Raw genomic sequence first — 27,591 nt, forward strand, 5'->3', positions numbered from 1 at the left:
TGCTTTTAAATCAGTTGTGTTACTGTGCCTGTTTGTATTATGTAAATACCACATCCACAGAATACAGTGGAACAGCTCGATTCATTTAGTTAGGAAGATTACGTCTTTTGGAATGAGTTGTATTGTCAGCTGCAGTGAAATGAGTGGTTTTTATAAACAAAAACCCAAAAGCTCTTATTCCTGTGTGTGACCAGGAAAAAAAAAAATCAATCGCTTTATGCTGCCTCTTTTGGCTTTCTCTGTCAAACCAGTGAGCCTGGTAATTCTCCATCTGCTTCTAATAGTCCTGATGTCATTGGTCATACTAGTTTGTTGGGCCGGATGAGCTGAAGTGTGGAAAGCTTTGTAAATGTGCGATACTGTAATAATCTGTAAGAACTAGCAGCAAGTAAATTCACCTCCAGCATGCAGCTAGCAAGTGGAAGAATACGATAATGTTTGTGGAGGCTTTCAAAATGTTAGATTCCTCCCGACCCCCCACCCCCAGTTAGTATTTTTATTCAATAATAAACAAATTTGTGTTCAACAGAAGTCTGAATTTCCTTGAGCAAGTAATTCCTTTTACATATTTTCCTCCTCTTTTCCTCTGAAGAGCGGGAGGCATCTTTGAGACTAATTCTAGTCCATTGGCTTAAGATGGACACATTGTATCAATAGGCATAACATAACGTTTGAAGAAATGCTTTTTTATTACAAATTAAAACAATGCATGTTTTTATGATCACTAATCCTAAATTAGTAGCCTAAACCCAGTACAATAGACTGGCACGGCCATGCCAATGTGCTTGGTTTAATGACTTCATAAAATTTAATGAATCACCCCTCCCTCCTTCCCAGCAACTCCTTCTTTTGCTAATTAGGTTCCTCATGTCTGTCAGCAACTAGAGAGATTTGACATGATTTCCAGCGGATACTGCTTGTTCAAACTCACGTTCAACCAACTTGGGGATTACACGGTGTGAAGTCAGAATCCGGCCCTGCAAGATATACAGAGAGTTCAACACTGTTTCTTGAGGTGTAGTTACAGAATTCTTTTAATCTGCAAATGTTTACCTATTGAGCAGCTGTCAGTCCGTTTGGATCTCTCAAATTTACAGAACAACCTACTCAGTGATTTAAATTTTATTTCATGGGTTCATTAAGAAATACAAGAAACAAACACAAGGACTAGGGCACAGTCCCCTTTGCGCAGACTAGTCTGTCACATGAGTTCACTTATTCACCGCTCAAGTCATACAGTTTCGTAATTTAGAACATGTAAGGCTCAGTCCATGCACTCAGGAGCAAAAATAATAAATAAATAAAATTAGTTACCTAGCCAACGGTGAGGGTGCTCGTCCTTCCTCCTCTGTCACCATGTGTGTGTCCCCGTATCACATGGGAAACACGAAAGCCTCAGCAATCCAGCTGCTAATGAATCCATTTCAAAAACTTTTTTTTTTTTTTTTGGTAAGTTGATGTTTTATACCTTCTGACTTGGAGCTTTGGTTTATGTAATTTCCATAAATTAGCAGATTGTGACGAAAGACGATGGCTGGAGGAGACAGCAGTTTGCAGGTGGTCATGGCTTCGTAATGGCCCCTTAGCTCTTTCTGGCCGCCTGTCCTGCCTGCCTGGTGCTCTCACTGCTCCCAGCATACATCAGGCCTTAGCATGAGTTGTGTTAGCCAAGTCTGAGCAGGAGTTGAGTGCAACAGTCACAGTAGCAGTTTTTCTCTGTTGGTAAAGCTTCAGATTTTTATCATGCTTTCTAAAATATTTATTTTTAAAGATCTGTTAGTACTGCTTTATGAAAGGGGATATATATCTGGAAGTACTATATGTACATGGTGTCATTGGGCTTAAGAAAACAAAACATCTGCAGTTATTTTAACATGCATATAATCCTCTGTATTATTCTTTTGAAGTTTGTTATGCAATGTATCAAAGTCTAACATTCACTTGGGTTGCTTCAATATTTGTTGAATGCACAAATGTAAGCTATGGTATGTAAATATCTTACCTGTCAAAACCCCACAATCTCCATTTTACATAATGAGCTTGAGAAAAAGACTGTTTTGTTTGTCCATCTTAGCAGAAGGACATCATTCACTCTTATTCCTTGCAACAGTTCTTAAGGTGGGAAGGAAAAGAAACAATTAAATGGGCAGTTAGATTTTTATAAGTAAGAAAATGGTTCAAAAGTATGTTCTGATTTTCAATGAGATCTATGCTGTACATGATGTGAATATATAGCCACATTTCATTCCCACCAGCCTTCCACATTCATCATTAGGTTTGATATAATTTTACCAGTGAATATAATTGGTTTTTTTCTGTCTTACAAATTTTATGTTCGTCTTGCTGTTTCCTCTAAGTCATTGTTGGCTTCTGTTAGACTCATTGCAGAAATTTAAATAAGAAAAGATACTTTTTGTACTTAGAGAATGAATGCAGATATAAAAGCAATGGGTTTGCTGTCATAGTGAAAGAGTAGCTCTCAGGGAGTATGGCAGGGTTGTGTGTATATATATATGTGTGTGTGTGTCATAAATATGTCATATACTTGTACTATGATTTCTATGAAAACATCAGCTTCCATGTTGTTGAATGAGGAAGGAAGTCTGGTTTTAAAATTGAGAAGGCAAGAAAGTTCTGAGGTTCCTATTGGTTTTAATGCTGCTGCACCCCATGACCGATTTCACAGCTCTCGTATGTTGGAAAACCACTAAAATGAGTCTTTCCTTTTGGAGTAATTTAAAATACATGGTAAGGAGACCAATAAGAAGCATAAGGATTCCATCTAGTTTATTAATGACACATATTTTATTCCCCCTCGGGGCAACACTTACAGCTCTGGCATGATAGAACAAGATGTGAAGATAAAAGCATTAATAATTAGTTCATATGTCAACTTTTGGGGCTGGTCTTGCATCAAAATATGGAGACTTTTTTTTTTTTTAATTTAAAAAAAATCACCAGGAAAGGAGTTTTGATTAAAGTAAAACATCTCAGGGAATGACTAGTGCTTTTTTTGTTTTTTAATTACTGGAAGTAAGGGAAGTGCCTTATGTTCAGGCATTCAGATGTCATCATGGTACTGTTCATTGTTGATGCTTCTGCCCATTGTTAATGATGATGCATATATACTACATAGATACAGTTAGATTTCTAAATCTGACTGAAAAATACATTTGCAGTACTGATGCAAGAAACATCTGAACAAAAAGCACAATTGAATAATTTGTGCAGCACTGTGTGAAAACTCAAGTCTTTCACTAATAGTTAAGGTAATGGGAAACTAGTTAAAATAAGGGGAAAGCAGTTCAAAGTAATTATTAATTAATTGTTTCCACCCATTGCTAAAGAGAAGGAGACACTGCTCTTTTTGCAAACATGATATGTGTAAACCATTCAGGTGACTACAGTATTAAATACTGGTTTAACACATCCCGGTCAGACAGTCATAAGTAGTTAGTTATCCACCAACAGGAAGCACACAAGTGGATGAGTTCTCAGTCTTAATTTCTCCTCTTGTTGACACGACCTTCATTAAACAGGCTAATACTGCTTTGTTTTGTGGGGTTGGTTTTTTTCCAGAGCAGTTGTGACTGTATTTTTAATATTAGTCAGCCCCTGTGGAGGTTGAGGCTGGCCATGTCCTGCTTTCATCCTTCAGTTTGCAGAACACTGTTGCTGTCCCATCTATGTTCTGGGTAAAACGGTGGTTAAGAAAGGGCTAAGAAATGAAGAAAAGCTAAATGTGTTTCCTCCTCTGCAGTTCTGTAAATCTGTGGCAGTGTTAGACAGCCAGGCACACCACATCTGCATATATAGAGTCATAGTACGGTTTGGGTTGGAAGGGACCTTTAAAGGTCGTCTAGTCCAACTCCCCTGCAATGAGCATGGACATCCTCAACTAGATCAGGTTGCTCAGAGCCCCATCCAACCTGACCTTGAATGTTTCTGGGGATGAGGCATCTACCACCTCTCTGGGCTGTAGATGCCCCATCTGTGGTTTAATCCTGGACGGCAGCTAAGCCACACGCAGCTGCTCACTCACTCCCCTCTGGTGGGATGGGGGAGAGAATCGGACTTTCAGCTTTGCCTGAAATGTCATCAGGAGCACTTGTTTTGCTCTGATCTTGAAGTAATTCTGTTGACAGTATATGGTTCCTTATCCTGATCTTTCTTTATGATGTGGGTTTTTTTTCTGATAGCTAACAGTCATGGTTAACGTTTCCTAAACTCTCTTCACGTTCATCTTATGATATTTCTTAAAAAACATATCTAATTCTCAAGATCAAAGCTAACTTGTGTGCAGATATTGACAAGCAGTGGTAATTGCTTATGTTTCACCACTTTGTAACAGGTAATTTGAACAAAATGATGGGATTTGTATCTGTTCTTGTATAGGTATTTCAGTTTCTGGTTGTCAACCTGCAGTTCCAAATTTTTAATATGAATCCTGTGTCTATGTTGTGTCTGTCTTTTGGGACTTTAAGTGTTCCTTTTTCCCTTTTTTCCCCCTTTTCCCTTTTTTCCCATTCCCTTTGTAAAATTGTGCATCTGCTTTTTGCAGGACCCAACTAGGATTCTGAACATAAATAGCAGCAGCAGCAGTAGTAATAGTTTTTCAAAGACCCACAAGTTAACAAAGGAGCACAAGGAGAAAACTTCTAAAGACTCAAAAGAACATAAAAGTGCCTTCAAAGAACCTTCCAGGGAACACAGCAAATCTTCCAAAGAATCCTCTAAGAAACCCAAAGAAAACAAACCACTAAAAGATGAAAAAATAGTTCCTAAGATGGCTTTCAAGGAACCCAAACCCATGACCAAGGAGCCAAAATCTGAAAACACCCCCATCCTTACCATAACAGGTGGGCAGCAGCAAGACAAGAAGACCCCCACAAAAAAGCCCTCTTTTCTGGACTCTGATGAACCTTCTGCAAAAAAAAGAAAAAAAAGTGGCTCGGATTCGTTACTTAAAAGTTTTTCTAGCGCCCCACCGCTGATTCTTACTTGTTCAACTGACAGAAAACAGACAAAGGATAGATCTCAACTCAAGATGGGGAGAGTCAAAATTGAAAATGATGCACTGGAAAAGAAGACAGCTGCTCTGCCACCGTTTGAGGATATTGTAGATGCCAATGATTCTGACATGGAGGAAAACACATCCTCCAAATCTGAAGTAAGTGGTGTTGGGTTTTGCTTCATATGTGTTGAGTACTCACAATCTGTGTGATTGTGTACTATATTTGTATTTTCCCCTTCGTTTCTCCTATATACTGGCAGATTGTTCAAACTGAAGAATGTAGACTGCTGGCTGCTCAAACTTATGCATGTTCTAGTTGAATTGTATTGCTTATTTAAGTCTACTCAGTTTATAAATCTGTCAACATTATGATGAATGAGCATATGGGAGATGGCTATAAATAATATTGCTCTTTTGATCTTGTTCTTTTGAGTTTTATGCTTCTTGTGAGATAAAAGGAAATTGATTTAAATGCTTGTATTTCACACCCTGAGTGTTTGTGTTCAGATGTTAGAGAATTCAGTAAATTCAGGAAAGGGTTAACAGTAAATGAGACTGTTACTTGTTGTTTCTCCGCTAAAAAGTGTGGTTCTGTGAGTGATGCCAGTTTTGTGGAGGAGCAGGAGTTCCTAGAATCCTCACTCTGATGAGGAAAGTCTGTCCAGAGTAACAGACTTACCCAAGAAGAAAGACTGTTTTTATTGAAGTCTGCTTTCCTGAAATATTTGTCTACTATGCCTGCTCATCTGTTGCAAGCTCTTGATGATTAGGATTTTAATCATTCTCCTAACAGACTCCAGTCTTCAGAAGCATCTTTCGTAGAGGGTTGAGTAGAGAAGGAAAGGGGTGGGAAGAGAAGGTTTGTTTGGTGCCTTTTTTGTGCTTGTGGCTTGAGATAGTGTGCCTGGGAGAGAGGAAGTCTTCCCAACCATGGCTGTTGAATTCTCTCCTGTTTTCGGTTGTGTGCCTCTGTTACTGCCATCAGATTCATAGCCCTGCTTGCCCTCTCTGGAACAGACAATAAATACCTTTCTGTGGGGAGGTGTCAACATTAGATTTTTACTTCACAGAAACTTGCCATGAGGGAGAAAGTAATTTATTTCTGAAGTGACCTTTTAATGACTGGTCCCTTAGGGCATGCAAAGCCTATAAAATTTAGAAGGTTTGGAATAAGCCAGGCTCTACTTTACAGCATGGCACTAGTGATATCGTGGTTGAGGTGGCATTCTCGTTCTGGCTTAGAACTTATGAATTTGTCTTTAAACCTAAAAATATTAATGTTTGTCAGCCTTGGTGTGAATTAATTTTTAATGTCTTCAAAAGAAGCTGAATCTTCAATTTTAATTTATGTCAGTACCCTTTAATACTCCCTACCTACCCTCAGTATAGCTGGCTAATTAGCTTAGATTTTGCTTTCAGGTTTCCTATTCATTCAATAGGTGCCATATTGTGTCACCCTTGTGTTTTTCATAGGATGTACTGCTGTTCGATGTCCATCTGCATTTGACCTGCAGGACCTAAGGGGTGCCTTAATTCTGTACTAAAAAAAAGCAGATTCAGGGCTTTCTAGTTCTGTAAGCCACTGGTACTGAGAAGGTAAACTACTAGAGTCCTCTGAAAGAGAAGCAGCTTCTGCTGCTCTGGGCTCTGGTGTATTTTAACACTGATATCCTGGATGATGGAACAGATAGGTCTTCAGTGGGAGGGCCAGTGTGGCCCACATCTCTGTGGGTGAAAGGCTGTCTGCCGCTTTGGGACAGTGTTCATTAATAAATCAGGCTGAGTATGGCTCCAGTCAGTGACTGGATACTACTTAGAAAGTCAATAATATACTTATTTTTAGAGAAGATAGCTAGAAAACCTGGCATAATTCCCTAAGATGCCTGTGTATTCACACCATTATTAGTGTTGTGGGAGAAAGAGCTGGTCAGCCTGGTTAATGAGTGTCTACAGAATTTCACAGTCAATCCTTCTACACTTCATTAGCTTTAACCATGGAGCCCAATGAAAGGTGATCGAGCAGTGTAGTAGAGGTAATTCTGTATGTTGGAAAAAATAGTTTGAACTTTTTGTATGCGTTGATTTGTTCCTAAGCATTTTAGGAAAAGGAGTAGATTTTACAGCTAGGTCCATAAAGGGTATATTCTATAAATATAGTCATATAATTTTTTTTTTGAAAGAGAGAGAGAAAAGTTGCAACTTTACATAGAGAGTAAGGGTAGTGAAAACATAATAATGCTTTTGTTATAGAGGACCAGTTTCTTTCAGGTCCATTAATGCTTCATGATACTAACCAACATAGGTGCCTGAATCTGGGGAGACACCTGTTCAGTGGCGTATTCTGGCACAATAATATGCTATAAAATTCAGTGAAAAGTTATTTCTTACTCTGGTACAGTTACAGTGGTGGATATCGTAGTATTGATGGACAAAGAATATATCATTATTTAGGAGTATATTCAGTGGTAAAGTATCCAGGATTTATTCCTAAAGTGTCTTTAAAAAAGCAAAACGACAAAACCCAACTCAGCAAATTCAGATTAAATATAACAAATCAGATTGCAAATCAGCACCTAAAAGAAAATTGTTAGGATACCACAAAAATATTAACTTAAGAGTCAAATGCATTTTTTTTCTATTTTAAGTTACATCAAGTTACATGACATAGTGCATGAATTGATGTAATAAAAGTATGAATAACTTTGCTAAGAATTTTGTAAGGATGGTATTTTCTTCACTCCATGTAGTAAGAGATGTTGTCATTCTCGAACACACATGTCCCAAAATGCTGACTGTTCACTTTGTTGATATTAGCTCATATGCAACAAATTTGTAATAAAAGATGTAATGTAAGAGCCGTAGCTAAGGTTATATTACTTCACCTAGAATGATTTTATTTGCACTCTTTTATATTTTACAAAGAGTTCAGTTTGTCAGAAGGTACACAAAACCAAGTAGTTTTTGTGTGCATTTCTTTAAGAAAAAAAAAAAGTCGCGGGGAGGGTAGAGATCTTTATTTTGGAAGTTCTGGAGGAGTCTTCCCTTGGCAAATGTTCATTGCTTCTGAATTTTGCCCATTAACTGATTTTCTTGTAATATGTGAGAAACAAGTTAAGAAGTGGGACATCAGCAGCCGCATAGTCAATGTTCAAATGAATTCATACTGCTTTTAGCAAACGTATTCACCAGAAGCTAGAACTTCATGCAAAAGTAAGTTTCTTCCTATTGCTGGTCATGCTGAAGACTGTTTTCAGTGCTAGGTGTAGTCCATGATCAGTTCTCACAGAATCACAGAATGGTAGGGGTTGGAAGGGACGTCTGGAGATCATCTAGTCCAACCCCGCTGCCAGAGCAGGGTCACCCAGAGCAGGTTGCACAGGAACATATCCAGGCGGGTTTTGAATGTCTCCAGAGTTGGAGACTCCACCACCTCTCTGGGCAGCCTCTTCAGTGCACTGGCCAGTAAAGAAGTTCCTCCTCATGTTTAGGTGGAACTTGCTATGTTCAAGTTTGTGCCCATTACCTCTTGTCCTGTCGCTGGGCACCACTGAAAAGAGCCTGGCCCCATCCTCCTGACACCCAGCCTTTAAGTATTTATAAGCACTGATAAGATCGCGCCTCAGTCGTCTCTTTTCCAGACTGAAAAGACAAGTCCCTCAGCCTTTCTTCATAAGAGAGAAGTTCTAGTCCCCTAATCATCCTCACAGCCCTAATTCTCAATTGTGAAGGCTGGGTATGGGTTTTTTAAATTAAACATAATGTTCTGAGAAGTCCTCATGGTAACGGAAGCTGATGAGCATCATTAAACGGAGGTGCTGTTTCTCTGGGTTGGTGATAGCAGAATGAAGTGCTGCTGCTCCCCTGATTTCTTCAGATACGGCCCTGCTCAGTGAATAGAGGTGGTGTGTATCCTTTCAATTAATGGGCTTTGGTCTCAGACAGAAAAGCAGAGTGTGCTCAGCCCTTCTCAGTATTGGTATCGTGCTCTACCTAGTTCTGGGTAGTCACACTTGAAATACTAGCCTTCACCTTCAAGAAGTGAAGGAGGTAGAGGTTTAGGACCCCTCAAGAGAGGTAGAGCATGTCTGACAATGGCTAGTCCACCCTCTGAGCTGTCCTTTAAAATGCGGGTTTAAGAACGCGGCCATTAGTGTACTGTTGCCTCGGGGGCATTTCAGAAAGCAAGACACTGTCCTCTGATGTCCTGCAGTCAATCCCTGTTTTGAGCTCCAAATACCTTTGTAAAATTACAGTGAATCACATCCTTGCTTAGTGATAAACTTTCTGCCCCTGTTTAGTAGCCTTTCTGTGTATGACTTAATGAATAAGAGCACATAATAGTCATTTCTCTGTGGTGTATTTGGCATATGCTGTAGCGTGGTGCACTGCTGTGTTTATTTTATCTCTGTTTTTCTGTTGACTTTGCGCTGTTGGCAATTGAAACATGTGTCTCCGTTTCTCCTCACACTGCTTTGTTGAGTATCACTTTTCAAATACGGCCCTGATTTAAAGTGTGTTGGACTTCAGCATTAGTGATGGGCTTTGTCTTCAACACAGTGTGGGTCTTTTTAGAGTCACATGAATTAGAAAAGTTATTCAAGAGTGACATGTAGTATATTCATAACTATCCATTACATATAAGGGCTGAGGAATTATTTTACTGTCTTTGGTATGAAGCATGTAAAGTATGGTGTGGAGTGAAAGCATGTCAGATTTATCATTTTATTGAGATGTAGGAATATTAGCATAGTCCACTGGAAGACTCCAAACATTTTGCTTTTAAATTCAGTGCCATATGTTTTAGTTAAAGCTCCATCTGTTTGCTTCCTGTGTCGGACAGTGCAGCAACATGATAAAAAAAAAAAAAAGAAAGGACTTGACCGTCATGATTTTGTTGCCTGTCTGATCATGAAATAGGATGATGTTCTCATAACATTTGCATGAGCTGCAAATTGATTTGTGAGATGGGCCGGTAGAGAGTTTTGGATCTGAGTGAGGCATTTTCCATGGCCAGAGCTCCCCTTCAGGGCTGTGCAGACATGTCAGAAGGGGTGCTCTGATACTACTTGTTTATTACCAGTTTTGCTGGGCTGGGTAGGGAGGAAGAAATGGTGCACAGCTCTAAATGAAGCTGCTGCAGCAGAAAGATGCAAAGGAGATCAAGCAGACCATGCATACATGTTCAGGTGTTAACAAATGCTCTCAGTGTTATCTCCAGTTGCAGTGATCTGTATAAAAACTCTTAAATCTGCTGTGCATGAGAGCTGTTTGTTGATGGATTGTTAGAGAATGCATGTGTCTCTGTTGGATCAATTTCTGCTCCTGGTGTGATTATTTTGCATGTGATGCGTATTGTTTTTTTTCCCTTCCTGCCTGTCTATGTCCCTGCAATTGTAGCATCGCCATTAGTAATAGGAGCAGCCTTTTGGCATGTTGAAGCCTATGGAAATACAAATGGAGCAGAAGTGCATGCTGGCGAATTGTGACAGCTCAGGGGTGAGGAGTTTCAGTTATTAAAAGCAGAGTACTTTAGCGGGTCTTTTACCTTTGGAAAAAAATGCCAACTCCTTCTGAGGAAGTCCATTACAGAACAATGACAATAAAGCAGTGATCACATTGACTTTGGGTTTGTACTTCATTAACTGCTTGCCTGTCTTAAAGCACTCTTGAAGTTACAACATGAGTATCTTTTTAAAGTAATCCATAAAATGCCACTTTGCATCTGGCCCGTCATCTATTAATTTGCCTGTTACAAAAGTGGAAGAACATTTTGAAAACCCCCGTGGTCTTGTAAAACCTCCAGGCCCTTGTTAGCTGAAAAATCCTGCTTTCCACCAGGGCTGAGACCCAAAGTAAGATCTCTTTCAGATAATACTTAAAGTTAGAAATAACAGTAGTGAAATAGAGCTCTGTGTGGAATTTTCATGTAGTCACCCAGGAAATAGTAGAAAGCTAGGTTTTAATTTTTTTGTCAAACTGTGACTCTGTTAAGATCTTTAATAACCCCGAAGAGGGTTGATACTGATGATGTCCTTCATTGCAGGCTGGGCACTGTGGGTTTGCAACCTGCCATATTCTTAGAATCTTTACTTCTTGCATTTTAAGCAACGAGGCTGAGACGATTGCTGTCAAAATGTTAAAGATAGGATATTTTATTTTATTCATGATCAGGGGAGATCTTCTTGATACAGGTTTTGTTGCCTTGAATTGACTTTATCTACTTACAGACGTTATGTTGGGATCCAGAGAAATGGCTCCATGTAAATAAAATCCAGCTCCTGCTAGTTATCAGCTGAAATAGTTGAACTATGTCTACAATACTTAGATCGATCCAAGGCTTTTATGCCCTTTTATTTTTTATGTGGAACCATCAAGTTTACAGTTGTTTTCTTTGGCAAAATTGGCATGTTTTACTCTTGTGCTTTTGAAGGTTTGCTGCCAAACTCCCCATGAAATTCATTAGATAATTTTCGTAATGCTTCCCACTCAGACGCTTGTAATGTAGTGATGACTGATGTGAATTCTCCAGGACACACCATAAACACACAAGTCAATTTTTACATCTTAAAAGACTGACTATTCCCCTGAAGTTTAAATTTTATCAAGGTAGGATAAAGGCTGCCTGAACTCACTGTTGCCATGAGTGTATCATGTATCATGCCCATGTAGAATTAATGATGATTCATTGCCGGCTGATGAGGGGGTGCCGTTCAGCTCCCCCTGCTGCGGAGCACTGGGGCTGTGCTGGGTGTTGGCACTCAGTGGGGCGGATGCTGCGGGGCTCTTTCGGAACGGGCAAAGGATGCTCCTGATGGACATCATGCCCATGCCCCAGACTCGATGGTGATCGTGGCTGTGTGTCACTGTTCTTCCTGTACTGACATGAGCCTATGACCCTGGTTCAGAAAGTGAAAGCAGATGTAATCCAGCGGTGGCTCTTCCTTGCCCTCTGTGTAGCTGCCTGCTCCCTCACGGCAACAGCCTCTGCTCCTTCTCTGCAAAATCACAGCATGCCAGGCAGCAGGTACTGTTTAGGGAAAGCCTCTTGCCTGCAACTAATTCTAACAATAATTTGGTTATTCGCTGAAGGTGATTCTGTACTACCACGCCAGGAATAGAAAAACTGTCATTCACTTTAAGAAGTGTTGGTGTGAATTTGGTTTAACACACTGCGTAGTGCTGTCTTACTTGGCTTAGTCAATGCCTTAGTACAGCTGATGTTTTTGTTAGAAAAAGATGTTGTAGAATGAATTTTCTTCACACTTTTTCCTACAAACAAACAAAAAGCTTTGAGTAAAACGTTAAGTTTGGTAGTAATTCCTATAAAACCTAACATTTTCTATGAAAAGCCACTAAGCAGGCTTGCATCTTCCCTTAAAAGTAGAAATCCTTCTCTGACCAACTGAAAAGTGTCGTTTGTGCTTCCACTGGCCTTCCGTACCTTAGTGGGGTTTCTAATGCTCCTCTCTGAGCAGCAGTATCTCGTGCCATTTGTTCCCATTTGGGGCTGAAAACAAGTTGGTGCATAGAATCATAGAATCTTCATCCCACACCAAAATCACACACCCAAAAAAAAAAAAAAAACAAACCAAAACAAAACCACAACCAACCAACCTACAATCTCTGCCACTAGAGCATGCCCTGAAGTGCCACATCTAGACATTTCTTACACACCTCTAGGGATGGTGACTCAACCACCTCCCTGGGCAGGCTGTTCCAGTGCCTGACCACCCTTTCAGTAAAGTAATTCTTCCTAATATCTAATCTAAACCTCCCCTGCCGCAACTTCAGACCATTTCCTCTCGTCCTGTCATTATTCACCTGGGAGAAGAGGCCAACACCCACCTCTCTACAACCTCCTTTCAGGTAGCTGTAGAGGGCAATGACGTCTCCCCTCAGCCTCCTCTTCTCCAAGCTAAACATGCCCAGCTCCCTCAGCCTCTCCTCACATGACCTGGTCTCCAGACCCCTCCCCAGCCTGGTAGCTCTCCTCTGGACACGCTCCAGCACTTCAATGTCCCTCTTGTGCAGAGGGGCCCAGAACTGAACACAGCACTCGAGGTGAGGCCTCACCAGTGCCGGGTACAGAGGCACGATCACTTCCCTGCTCCTGCTGGCCACGCTATTCCTGAGACAAGCCAGAATGCTGTTGGCCTTCTTGGCCGCCTGGGCACACTGCTGGCTCATGTTAAGCTGGCCGTCCACCAGCACCCCCTGGTCCTTTTCTGCCAGGCAGCTTTCCCAAAGCAAGCGTATAGCTTTCGTGGTCAGACTTCTTTGTTGTAAGACTGTGGCTATGAAGGGACCAAGAAATTTGCTAATTAATGCTGAATTAATTCCATTGGAAACGATAGTCCTTGCACACACGCGTAGCAGGGCAAGACAGGGCTGCCTGATTCTAGAACACATATGTAGGGTTTTTCAAATTATCTTTAGACATGTTAACCTGTTCTTGTTGTGGATGTCTGAACCTCCATGAAGGAATTTCTTACTGTGCACTATCGTGCTGGCAAAAGGAAATGATATTCTGTGTTGTAGGAGTTGATGTTTCAGACAGCAGAGTTAAAAGATAAGGATAAATGGAGCTATTTGCACTTGTCCAAATCTGTTTAAATATCCACAAAACTTGTATCATCACCTCAGAGCAACGTTAACAGGAGAATGTTTGAAGGTGATGGCTAATATATACCCCATCATCAGGAGAGCTGCACTGGTGCCCAGGTGCCCCAAGGAAAGAGTACCAGAAGTACTCTTACTGGAAGTAAATCAAATTACTTTGCTGCTTTGTGTGGGGTCATTTTACGTATTACCTAAATAGTGAGAGGAAATTACATATGAGTCCAACCTGTGTGTTTTTAATGATTCAAATTATCAACCACAAAGGTATTATGGTTTAAACCATTACAGGAAAAGAGTAGATATAGGCTGTAATAATTATAATTTCTTTCTGTGTATGAATAATCTTTTTCCGTTGCCCATGCTGCTTTAATGCCGTTCTAGTTAATACACTGTAACTTCATTATATGGATGAAAAGGACATGGTTTCAAGATCGTGCTTATTGCATTGCATCTTCCACAAGAGGAGTAAAATATCATGAGTGGGCAGGAATATGAAGCAAAAAGCCATGGTCTGAATATTCTGGACAGCAATGGTTCAGTTGCAAAGTTTCTCGGGTTCAAGGCAAAAAGGAAAAAGCCACTCTTGTTGTTCTCAGTGACCTAAGTTTGTTTTGGCAGAGGACTGTTAGGAGTAGATAAAATTTTATGAGTCAAGTGCTTACAATTTTAGCCAAAAAAAATCAGTTTGTAGATGTAATGGTTCAATTTGATTTATTTGTGCCATATGCAGCCTTTTTTATCCTTTGAACACCATAAAACTCAAGATCAATTAGGGTAGTCAGTCTGTGGGATCTTAATTTAGCCAATATTTTAAATAATAATAGTTAGCCAATATTTTTGATAACTTATGTTGCCTGTATCAATTACATTACAAATATATTACACTACATTACAGTGGTTTGAGTGGAGTGTAGTTTAAAACTATTGGATATTCTTATGTTTTAAAGAGGTTTTCTTTATCTTATGTTAGTAACTTGCTACACCTTATGAAAGAGTTACAAAACTCTTTCTACTAATATAAAGCTGAGATCATACAATAAAAAACCTATTTAAGTCTCCAAAGCAGGGACAAGGAGTTTTAAATGAGTATTATTTTTTGTAGTAATTTGTAAAAGTACACGTGAAGGCAAAGTTACAGCACACAGATCTGTCAACTGTGAATGGTAAAATGCCAGTAAGACGACAGCAATCTGTTCTGTGGGTTTTTTTCAGAGAATCAGCATTGTATAGTTCTGTATGTATAAAATATGCATGATCTTTTGTGAAAACTACTAGACAAATACATGATAATATTAGCATAGAGCAAGTGCTTAGGAACAATACTGATAATGCCTCAGAAATATCTATACATAAAACAGTGTGTAGAGCATACTGTTGCCAACCATGACATCTAAAAATCATTGTTCAGTCTACAGTATCACAAGATGGGCTAAAAATGGTGAAATTTGAAAAATAGTTTGAGGGACTTTGTTTTGTTTTAGGGACTCAATAATTTTTTAGGGTACAACATAGCTTTTTGTACTTTTGTCTCTACAGCTTTTTGCTGGAATTGCAATATACAGAAATGAAAGCTGAGATTTTCATGTAATCATTTAAATCCCTGGAGTTAAGTTTGAGAAAAAAAGTAAATATAATGAGGCCTGCTGTAAAACTGACAAGGCCAACAAAGACGGCATGGAAGAGCTGTGCTAGATCTCTCTACAGTCTATGGTGAAATTTTGGACAATTTTTTTTGTTTTCTGGGACATTTGTTCAGGAGCCAGCAGTCTGCAATAGCAAAGACAGTGCATAGGGACTCTGCAGCAGCAATTCAGAAGAAGAGCTGTCGTTTTTCATATATTTAGGTCTGTATTTACTTGATGTGTATGACATTTCTGCATAGTAAAGGTTTAGTGTAGGGTCATGCTGGGAGCACTCTGCAGAGTTTGAACTACATAAGAAGACTTCGAGAGGAACTACGGTGAATTTGCAAAGTCTGTGAGTACCTGCTGAGAAGACCAGCTCTTTAATGGTGTGGAAATGTACCATAGTGCAGAATAACATCCATAAAAAAAGTCTTACATGTAGTGAGATTGTTCTCCAGCTGCTTCTTTGTTAATATGAGTTGCATGAGTTTCTAACATCAGGACCTCAGATCTGGGAGAATTTAGGTGAACAACCTTCCCCCTGCATCAAAAGTGACAGCAAACTGTCTGTTCAGTTTCCCAAACAGTGAACTGGGACTGCTTCAACATCTGCCCCTCTCAGCACTGATATGTCAAATAGGGCACAGGCGAGGGAGCAGGGCAAGAGAAGAGAATCATGAAGTGTTGGCTTCTGCTATAGCAGCTGTCAGGGCTGGCCAGAGCAGCTACCACCATTCTTCTACCATTGCTATTAGTCCCATTAGAGCAGAAAGTGTAGATTAGTTGAATGAAACTCTCACATTGGCTTTGATATCTAGGCTGAATTTTCTAGTTTGTATCTAGTACTAAAATCTAGGATTAGACTTTTCTTCTAAAACACATTTCTCTCCCTTATTCACTCATGAGAGCTTGGTATATATAATGTGCAAAGGTTCTCAAAGGAAAAGTTTAAAATATCAATATGTGAGTATTGCTTGTCAGGTTAATTTGGCCTTTCCATGCTTACAGAATACAGACAGTCACCATTCTCTCGTCACAGGGCTTTCATGCCACTGAGCTTACAAGATAAGCAGTTTTCTTCAAACAAGTGCTTTATTTAGGATATCTTCATCTTCCCTCAGAGGAAGGGGGGAATTTAGGATATCTTCATCTTCCCTTTCCACATAACTGAGACTTTGAATATGGATTGAATACAGAGAATATAGAGTTGAATATAGAGCTGTTAACCTTCCCATGTTGTACTGCTCATGCTTTATTAATTCTTCACAAACATTGATGTCTTTTCACACATTTGGTGAATGTGTGGCCCAGATTAACAGTTTTTAGTGCCAATTTTGAAAAGCGTAAAACTTTATATAACCCTGTGTTTGGCAGCATTACCTACATATTCAGAACAGAGTTTCCATCCTTCTCGGTTAGGGTTATCTGACGAAAACTTCCATCAGTTTGCACTCTGCCTCTTTCGATTTGTGAAGGACCATGTTCATACTCACGTGACCATACACATTTTTAGTTTATTTTACCTTTAGTTTACTCATTACCTTGTCGGCATGAAATCCTTGGAAACTGTAGTATTCATCTGCTCTACATGAGAAACTGTAATCTTTTCTACTGTACTTCTTCGCTTGCTTTTCTGTATGTCTTCTGCTCTTGCTAGTAAGATTCCTTCAGCAAAAATATTCCTACAGGCAGCAGCCTTCACTAGTGCTTCATCTTCCCACTGTGTTGTGAAGTGTACTGCAAAAGAATTTTTTCATCCACGTGTTAGTTCAGTCTCCTTTGCGTGAGTCTTCTCTAAGTGTTACACTAGCTTATTTCTGAGTTTTTATGTTAGAAGTGTCTCAAATTCATTTTTTATTTATAAATCTAAAACAAAATATGTACATAAATATAGAAGGAAAAAAATTTTCTTTCAAAAGTAGATTCATTTCAGTAGGAGGGTCTCTAAAGAAACACAAATTCTGCTTCATCCAGTGCAATTGTTCAGACAAAACAGGTGCAACATTTGGCTTAAGATCTTTTCTGGATACTAATTGTTAAATGAAGGATGTGTTTCAGATTCCCAGAATTACAGACAAGTTGAGGTTGGAAGAGACCTCTGATGGTCATCAGATCCAACTATCCTGCTCAACCAGGGACACTTAGAGTTGGTTGCCTAGGACCACGTCTAGATTTTTAAGGTATCTTTAAGAAGGGAGACTCCACAGCCTCCCTGGGCAACATATGCCTGTGCTTGGTCACCCTCACAGTACAGAAGTGTCTCCTCATGTTCAGAGGGAACCTCTCATGTTTCCATTTGTGCCAATTGCCTCTTGTTCTGTCACGGGGCACCACTGAAAAGAGTCTGGCTCCATCCTCTTTGCATCCTCCCTTCAGGTATTTATATGCATTAGTAAGATCCATGAGGACCCCCAAATCCATTTTTGCTGAGGTGCTTTCCAGCTGGGTGGCCCCCAGAATATGTTGGTGCATGGTGCTGTTCTTCCCCAGGGACAGGACTTCACACTTCTTGTGGAACTTCATGAGGTTCCTGTCGGCCCATTTTGCTAGCCTGTCAAGGTCCTTCTGGGTGGCAGAATGACCCTCTAGCATATCAGCCCCTCCTCCAGTTTTGTGTGATCAGCAAACTTGCTGAGGGCACACTCTGCCATATCATCCAGACCATTAATGAAGATGTTAAACAGGACCGGATCATAGAATCATAGAATCGTTAGGGTTGGAATAGACCTTAAAGATCATCTAGTTCCAACCCCCCTGCCATGGGCAGGGACACCTCCCACTAGATCAGGTTGCTCAGAGCCCCATCCAGCCTGGGCTTGAAAACTTCCAGGGATGGGGCTTCCACCACCTCTCTGGGCAACCTGTTCCAGTGCTTCACCACCCTCATGGTGAAGAACTTCTGCCTGATGTCCAGTCTGAATCGACCCATCTCTAGTTTTAATCCATTCCCTCTAGTCCAGTATTGACTCCTGGGGTACATTGCTAGTTACTGGCATCCAACTAGACTTTGTACCATTGATTACCACTTTGTGGGTCCAGCCATTCAGCCTGTTTTCAGTCCACTTCACTGACTGCTCATCCAGCCCATACATCAGCGGCTTGTTTATGATGAGCTTATGGGAGACAGTATCAAAGACCTTAATGAAGTCCAGATAGACAATATCCACTGGTCTCTGCTCATTTGCCAGGCAAGTAATTTTATCACAGAAGTTTATCAAGTTGGTCAGTCATGACTTCCTCTTGGTGAAGCCATGCTCCTGGTGATTTTCTTATCCTTAAGTGCCTGTAAATGGTTTCCAGGATTAGCTGCTCTGTTACCTTCCCAGGGATTGAGGTGAGGAATCCCTGGGTAGGTGACCTGTCGACAGGTGAAATGACAAGCCTATAGTACCCTGGGTCCTCCTTGTTGCCCTTCTTGAAGACAGGAGTAACATTTGCTTTTCTCCAATGTTTGGCCACTTCTCCCAGTCACCATGATCAATCAAATGTTATCGAGAGTGGCTTCACAATGACATCTGCCAGCTCCCCCAGCACTCATGGGTGCATCCCGTCAGGGTCCATGGACTTGCTCAGGTAGCAGGTACAGAGTCAACTTAATTAACAAATAACCTCATCTCCATCAGTGATATGGAATTTTTGTTTGAAATTGCTATAAATAGATAAGGCAGCTAATTGTATCAGTACCTTAGGTCACATTCTCTGCCAAATGGCTGTCTCTGCCTCCTCTCAAAAATCAATAATCTTGCATTTCCTGTTCAAATTTTGTATCTCCACAATCTTAAATTACTTCTCTAAATATTTTTTTAGTTCCTTAAGTGTTGTAGTTATGAATAAATATTTATATTTCTGTAAGAAAATAATTAATTCCACTTCCTAGTTGATACCCCTGTTCTTCCATCTTCCATGTGAGTTTGCAATCTGCAAGCTAACTTTTTGTGAATGGTTGGAAAGGAAAGGCTTTTACATTAGCCCTACCTTGGAGGCTAGCTGCTAATGTAGCAGCTTGACAGGAGATGTAGTGATACAGAATTTGGGCAGGGTGCAGGTAGCTCAGTTCAGGCTTGTGGTATCAGGGACACCCAAACAATGTGTCCCCTTGGCAGTGGCAGATGCGGATGCTTGGTGGATGAGGTGGGTTCGTTCTGTCCTTTAAGCCGCAGATGGGTTGGATTACTCTACTGAAAGCTGAGGCAGTGGTCAGTGACTGGGTGCTTAAGAGGCAGTAGAAGTTTTAAGTACAGGAGTCCTGTTAGAGAAGGTTTGTCCTGAGGGAGCATGTTCCTGAGAAGCTAACTTTGGACGAAGTGGAAGTAATACTCAGCTATAAAAGCAGTTTTAAGTGGATAGACTTTTCAGTTTGTATGGCACGCAGAAACATAGCTCTTTAGACTATTGTGCATAAAAATAGGAAATATGTAGACTGGCTGATATGAAATGGGATATTACTACACCACTTAAGTTTTATTTCAGGAAACAATGCGTACGCTTCCTTTAAAACCAGTTCAGGGGAAGGCAAGAAAAGCCAATTGTCACCCACATACACATGTTTTCTATTTTTTTAATGTAAATAAGGAGCTTTAAATGATTGAGCTTATTTTTAGAAGATGTTTTATGAATCCAGGCAACCATGAAACATTACAGAAACAGCTCTATAATATCCTGTATCATAAACAGGTGAGTTTGCCTGAAAATTGTTTGCAGCTCAAGAGCAAGTTGTTGTACTACTTGTAAAAACAGGAGTTTGGAAATGACAGAAGCCAAGTGATTTAGAGCTGGTGAAAAAGGTACCTTTTCAGGAAAAACTTGAGCCCAAGAAAAGTCCCTTTTCTTGCCAAACCATTTCAAAGCACAGAATTGCTCAACCAGGCCTAATAAAGAAGCCAGTGTCTCCTGTGCATCAGTGTGAGAGCACTAAAACGAAATAGACTGTCTAAGAATGCAATAAATCATATCGGGTCATTGCACTAATGAACAGTTTGGGCCCAAACTCTCACTAGCTTGTCTGCAGGAAGAGAAAACTAGTAAAACAGGAAAAGGACATATGAGAGAAGCTCTTTGCTGGTACTGTCTTAAGCTTTTATTGTTGAAGGACACCCTTTAGCTAATTTCAGATGCATTTAAAAAAAAGAAAATCTGTTTGGTGATTAGTAACCAGTGGATAAGAGCAGAAAGCCCAAGTGAATAAAGCCATAAATACCTAAGTCCTTGGGATAACAGCCTGTAAAACTGTCAAAAAGCATTGCTTAAGTGACAAAAGATAGCCTTTGGTAACTGGAAGCATTGGTGCTGTCGGCACTAATCCATATTCATATATGGAAGGCATATTTTTAGTTCCTTCTAAAAAGGCAGGTCTTTTCTGTTAATAACATTCATTCTTATGTTAAAAGCAGCTGTTTCTTCTGGGTGCTCTCATACCCCAGATTTCTCAAAGTCAAAGAAGATAGGTTTAATTTTGAATACTTAACAATTTTAACATCTATGCAAATTTGTATTTCTTGGAATAAATTTTCAGACAGGGCTATTTAAGGAAATAAAGTCAATTGTTTCAAGAGGCATTAATAACCCTTTTTAAAAGAGTACGGATGATCATTTGTGCTTCACTGGGACTTCTATGGTTTGGCTTCTCAAAGTGATCTTGCTAAAGCAGAGCAAAATTTTTACCAGGAAGGCATTATGGCAACTTTATATGTATTCATATCCATTTCTTCTTGTGATCCTGTCTCGATTAGTTAAAGCTGGGAGAAAATTCGGACACAGGGGAATTTCACTGGTGTTTGCACGCCTTATAATATGAACAAGACCAGGTCTTTTCCCTTTTTAATTTCTAGTAAACTGGTTCAAAAAGAAAGTAGTCAAGTTTTAATAGTAACAAATATGTGTGATTTTTTTTTTTCCCTTATAGTTTTAGCACTTCTTCAAATATTTTAAACTGAATACGATAGTCTTTCAGTGTTTGTTACTTTTTTAAAGGAATGGATTTTACATAAGTTAAAGTTCATATTGAAATTAATAAAGGAAAAATACAGTTAATGGAAATCTGCAGAAGCCAGTTGTCAACTAGTAATTTTGCTGCAAAAAGCAGAAAGTGACAGATAAACCAGATGTTTAGTAGTAACCTGAAGCTGGAAGACTGAAATTAGTTTCCAGAATGGTGATGTCTTTAAAGTTTGCATTGACTCTTGTTTCTCTATCAGTGCAGACTGTTTCATGTTATCATAATTATTTTACAGCTAAAAAGCTTGTATGGTTTTGCAGAAGTTCAGGCAGTTAAAAAAAAAAAAGTTCTTTCAGAATTACGTGATTTTTGGAACAGTGTCAAGTGATGCTGCAGTGTGCAAAAAGGTCTGATGTTGTGGACCACGTAAGAATCTCTCTCAGTACTCAGAAATGGGTTGTGTGGTTGGTTGGGTTGGGTTTTCTTGCACAGTGTTGATTCACCTGTATACAAGCCATATACATGTATACACATACATTCCATACAGTCAGGTTCGCATTTTGAGTGTCTGTCTGAGCGCTGGAGCTGGTGCTGATTTGAGGAGAGCAGATGTTAATGGTGTTTTTCTCAAGCATTCTGCTGCCTAAATAGGCATCTCTCATTGTGAGAAAAGGCGGTAAAAGGCTGTAAATCTGCCTGCTCATTATGAAAGGCAACAATGGATTGTTTTGTGGAGAAACAGCAACTGTTAAGCTTAGGTAGTCTGTGTGCATGAAAACTGAGTTTTACAGTGACTGTATATTACTGCTGCCATTTTTGAGAACAATTTAGTTCTAACTTAATCAAGAGGGATATTGTACAGGCAAGGAGAGTCAGAAAACTTTTGTTAGCTTGGATAACACTTCATGATAACACAGTTGTATAAAGTTTAAAGTGGAAGCAGGTTTTCTTTTCAATAGTATATTTTTAGATCATTAGTTCCTAACTTGATTTTCACTATTCCTTCTGTGTGGACACTTCTTTCTTGTTTTATGTTCTCTGTTAGCATCCTCTGTGCCCACATACCAGATTTGTTCTTTGTCTCGCGTACACAGATGAGTGTGCAAGTACATACAGACACCAATGCACTTCAAGCCACTGAGCCTAAGAAACAGCAAAAAAGCTTGTGGATACATGCAACATGAAGCAAGACTTCCAGTACAACCCTTATAAGCCATAACCACTGTGAGAAGAATTATAGAGAATTTTTAGATGAAGTAATAGGACTTTCTCAGTAATTTTATGGAATTTTAGAGATAAATTTATACACTTTAAACAGTAGGGTAAAAACAATGTATGGAACTGTTTGTTAGGGAAAGTAAACTGATTTTAACAACTCTGTTTTAAAAATCTCGTTCTCTTTTGTAATCTCTAGGTTCTGGACAATTTCCCTGTGTACAAGGCAGATCTTTCTGGTTCAACTGCTATTACAATCTGTAGGTTCTTAATACATATGGAAAGTGTTCAGATGAGGAGAAATCCAATAACAGCAGAAAAGTTTATTTTGAATCCTCATCTTAAAACTTATTTTCTAAGGAAGAAGAAAGGAAACTGTCTTAGATTTTCTGCCATTTAGTGTGGTCTGCTCAGGTCTTCCTGTGGTTTTCAATTCTACTACATCATTACTAATTTGGAAAATGTTGCAACTACAGTATGACAAGGACACAAGAGCCTTAGGTCTATTATAAACTCATTTAGGCTTTCATGTTGTATAGCCTTTCAAACAAGGCATTGGGAACTTCTTGTTAGGATATTTGCTTCAGTAAAGAACTGGACATGATGTAGTAGTGTGTACGTATGCTGAGTGCATAGCAATTTCTATGATGTTTGCCTGACTGACACTTGTCAAGATCTTTGAGTATTATTCTGTTCTGTAGTGCTTTTTTCTTGACAGCATGCTTTAGGCGATAACTAACAGTAAGAGTTTTAGGCAAAAATGCTTCCTACAATGTTACTTATTGTCTTTTTTTTTTTCCTTTTAAGTCTGAACAGCCCAGTCCTGCCAGTTCCAGCTCCAGTTCCAGTTCCAGTTTTACGCCATCTCAAAACAGCAGACAACAAGGTACCAACAAAGGAAAAGAAATTGAAAGCAGCATGTGAAATGAAGACCCCAATAAAAACAGAACTGGTGGCATCTCATTACCACTTTTCTGCTGCCTTTCACAGCCTGAACTGGCCACGGTTTTGCTTTAGAAACTTTTCCTCCGATTGTTTTCAGATGTGGCTGTAAGGGCAAAATAAAAGGGGAGAAAATGTGTATCTGAGAAAAGGGTGTGAAGGGCATTTGTTGTGAAGCAGTAACAGATGCTAAACTCAAAACAGCTTCTGTTTCTGAGGTTGTCCTGTTGCAGGGTCAGGTGCCATGGCAGCTGGCTCCATCTGAAGCCCTGCTTAGGAAGGTATGGCTTCCCATGGGAAGCCCAAGGATGTGCGTATGTGGACCCTTTCAAAGGGCTGGGATTTTTCTATTCTAATGGGAAGTTTTAAGAGCATACAGTATTTATTTTAGCTACGTGGCAGGGCAAGGTGATGGTTAGACTTTAAGTTGACTTTAAGTTTGGATTTCGGTTTTCTCGCTAATAATTACAGTATACTTGGAACTCAGTAAAGAAATGCATTTTTCTTCCCAGAGAATTTGCCAAGGCAGGTTTTCTGTAAATAAGTTGAGATTCATTCTACATGATCTATTAAAGTACTTGGTTCCTGCTTGGCGTTTCTCCCTGGGTTTATAAGATTGTACAACTGATACATTCTTAATCAGCTTTTGTTTTGTTTTTGGGTCACGAGTATTAAAAAAGCAACTTTTGACTAAAATTGCAGTTGTTTTATCCATTTACATTCCTCAATGGTGGATTTGATTTAAGGTTATGAAAGCACATTAAGTGCCTCCAGCAAACAGTTTATTTTTAAATAGATTTACACATGATGTATATCGTTCCTACTGCCATTCTGTAGGTGACTGGTACTGATTTGCCAGTGTGTTCTGGAAGCATTACTTCAGGTGAAAGAAAGCAAGAGTGGAGGTCAGCTGTGATTGATGACTGGCTTCAGGCATTTGATTTTTACCTGAGGCTAAACAGAACCCCTTCTTGCCGCAGCCCTATTTTTGCTCTCATAAAAACCTCCTTAGTCATGTGAACTGTCCATTACAAGCCAAAAGATTTGGATACCCATTCCTGGATCTGTTTGTTATCTTGGATAAAAATCTGTCGACTTAGTATTTTCTTCTGAGAAGACTGGATCATCCATCTCTTTTGGGTTGTACAGAAGACACATCACCGACTGTCTTTCAGGTTTTTGTACCTTATCAAGAGTGGATAGGAGATTTTTCCTCTGATGTGCACAACTCTGAAGTGCTAGTGGTATATACACGTCCTCTTTCTTGCCACAGTAAATAGTAATTGCTGCATTTTTCTGAGAGTTCCAGTCAACTAAATGCATTCATTGCCCAGTCTGTGCATTTGTATATCAAAGGGATGAAGCACCAGGCATACTGTGTCATGTTCACAGTATATGTTGTGCTCTGGTCAGAACCCATGCTTTTTTTCCTAACTAGAAGTTGCTTGCAGGGCCATTGCTCTTTTTCTGCTGCGTTCAAACTCCACTACTCAGTCAAGAGTCAGAAAACCACAGCATGAACTTTTTTCACCTCTTTTTGCATAAGCAGTGGGCTAACCTAGGGTTCTTCAAGTTCTTCTGCCCTTTGGGCGAACTCTGATATTTCTCTGTTTCCTTACCAAGAACACTTGCTCCTGGGCAGTTCCTAGTTTTCATTTTCTCCTTAACTATTCTGACCCTTTAGGAGATAACAACTTCTCAAACCCTTAAAAAGGCTGTCATGGAATTTTAAATTAAGTGTTAGCAAGGAGCAGAAGATTAACAGTGACATCGCTATCAGTGCTAGAAACAAAAGACCTAAAAATTAATTTGCTGATTGTAGGGAAAGTCTACTGAAGAAGTTAGATGGCTGGGTACAAAATGCCTTATCAGAGTCCCAGATATGGTCCTACGTTAAGTGAAAACATGTCTGAATGACAGGCTGTTCAATGCCTATTGGGTGTCAGTGACGGATGTGTCTCAGGAGTCCAAGTTCCTTTTTCTCCACAAAAGAGGAATAAGCCCCTTGGCACCTTGAGATAGGACTGTCTGATTGTCCTAGAACACAGCAAGGGACTGTCAGAGGGTAAAATGGCCCTCTGCTATACTTGGAATAAGGACATAGGCAAGAATAATGATTTAGATTAAACTTGTGAGAGCAGGCTGTGTAGGGATCATGAGGAATGTGTGCTGGTTTTCTTTCTGCTTCAATTTCAAAATAAAATCAAGAAGTGATGTTTTGGGTGACCTGCAAGCATAGCTAGCAGTTTTCATGTTGTGGGGTTATATTCTGGTGTTTTATGCAACATCAGTTTTTCACATGCCATACTAAATTTCATTACAAGACTAGGTTTTGGTTTATTACTTTACCTTTCCTCCCACTGACCTTTTCCTTTGCTCCATCTGATCGTTGCCAAGTATTTTTCTGTTGTGGAGAAGAGATGAATGCTTTCTTGGAAGCTGTTGTTGGCCTATGGAGTGGAGTGAGACTCATCTGCTCTCAGTGCAGAGGTGATCATCTTCAGTAGGGCTTTAATGGTGGTTGTTAATGTTTTTGCCCAGTAAGGTGTATGGAAACTAGCCTTTCTAGGCTAAGTCTAGCCTGTGGAAATACCCTTGTGTTCTACCTTTTTGTCTTTCTTGAAATGTGGAATCCTTCTTTGTATAATTATAACGTAAGTCTCTTTGCTAGCCCTTTACCTCAATTTATTTATCTCCCTGTGCCATGTTTCTCATTCACCCACCTCAACAGTCAAGCCAGCCAATGGGAACATTTTCCAAAAAATCAAAGTAGGCAAATTCTTCCTTCATCCCTGTACTGATGCTGCTGGGAGTGTGCTCTCTCCTCCCTTTTAAATAGAATATATTTATTACTGCTCCTATTAAAAGACAAGGAAGGAGTCCTTTCCCTCCTTCAAGGGTCAGATGATAAGATATTCAGACAGACTGCAAGTTACCATTTGTGAATAGCTGAGTGTTTTCTGCCCGAGACTCAAACAGGAACAGAAAATGGAGCATGGATCAGCTACTTCTGCAGATCAGTGGTGGTTACATGGACAAGAAGCACTTCAGTATAGCTCCCCTTTCGTTGTCACCTATACAAGGGTCTGGTCCACCAGGAATTTGCCCATCAGCACCATCTGGGCTTCTTCCCAGCCAACCTTGGGGTGTCAAAACAGGGAAGAGAAACCATTGATCTGAACCTGCACAAACTGTACCAGTTTATGAAAGTTCTAGTGCAGCCTTAGTGGTAAATCATTCTCATCAGATTTGAAGTCACTCACACAAAACTAGTCAAAATGCCTGTGACCTGAGCCGTGCTAGGTCTGGAATAATCCATAAAGTTCTTCCCATGGTGGGAACACCGTTCCTATTAGGTGTATGGCCCTGGTAGAAGTCTGCCTTCTCTTCTGGCAGTGACCAAGGATGACACTCCTTGACTCTGTTTCCCCTGTTAGGAAATAGAGAGTTGCAAGCTTCATCTCCCTTTGAAGAACACTCTGAGGCTCACTTCATTTTAGTATTTTGTGTTTCCTGGGCTGAAGGAGTTACAGAACCCTAATAGCAATCCCTGTTCCTGCTTTTATTTGCTGCTTTGTGTCCCAGGTGGGGGAGGTACTTAAGAGTTAAATGCCCTGTGGCATCAGTCTTGCTTTCTTCCCTCTTCCAAGCTGCTTTTGCAGCTTTCAAGAAGCTATAGTTTTACATTTTGCAGATATGTTAAACATATTCCTCATATGTTGCAAAACATATTTGCAAAATAAATTAGTACAATCAAGCCAAAATCCCAAACTGGATTTAATGCACTTTTACAAGCAAGTCAAGCTTTGTACCTTCTGTTAATTTAGGAAAAGAGATAGCATAGTGTTGTGTGGGATGGACGCACTTCTACTTAGGAACGTTGGCAAAGTGTTTACTTGACCTGAAATTGACCCCGAAATAAAGGGAACAGCTAAAGCTAAATATACAAAAAACCAGAAGGACAAAGGCTGTCTTGGCCAGTAGTAGTTAGACAGAATGATTTGTTAGACTCTGCTTCTCAGTACATGGATTAATGTAACAAATGTGCCATTACTGATCAGTATGTCCCTGTAGATCTTTACTTGCACATAATACCCTTTGAGAAAGCGAAAAAAATGCTAAAACCCAGCAATGCAGAAGAATCTTGCTTCTAATAATAATACAGCAATAGTCAATTTCTCCTGGCATGATAGTATTTTACTTCAGCTATGGTCCAGGGGGTCAATTGTGCAAACATTTGA

General features: G+C 39.8%; 1 protein-coding gene across 1 annotated transcript in view; it reads left to right on the forward strand.

The window, feature by feature from the left end:
• The window catches only part of MLLT3 (MLLT3 super elongation complex subunit), a 130,496-nt gene that overhangs the window by 85,557 nt on the left and 17,348 nt on the right, over positions 1-27,591 (forward strand). Inside the window, exons 6-7 of the mRNA XM_063320973.1 lie at positions 4,562-5,170; positions 23,216-23,294. Coding sequence (XP_063177043.1) covers positions 4,562-5,170; positions 23,216-23,294 — 688 coding nt within the window. The remainder of the gene's footprint in view (positions 1-4,561; positions 5,171-23,215; positions 23,295-27,591) is intronic.

This window comes from Chroicocephalus ridibundus, chromosome Z (genome assembly GCF_963924245.1).
Source record: "Chroicocephalus ridibundus chromosome Z, bChrRid1.1, whole genome shotgun sequence".
NCBI classification, from domain to species: domain Eukaryota; kingdom Metazoa; phylum Chordata; class Aves; order Charadriiformes; family Laridae; genus Chroicocephalus; species Chroicocephalus ridibundus.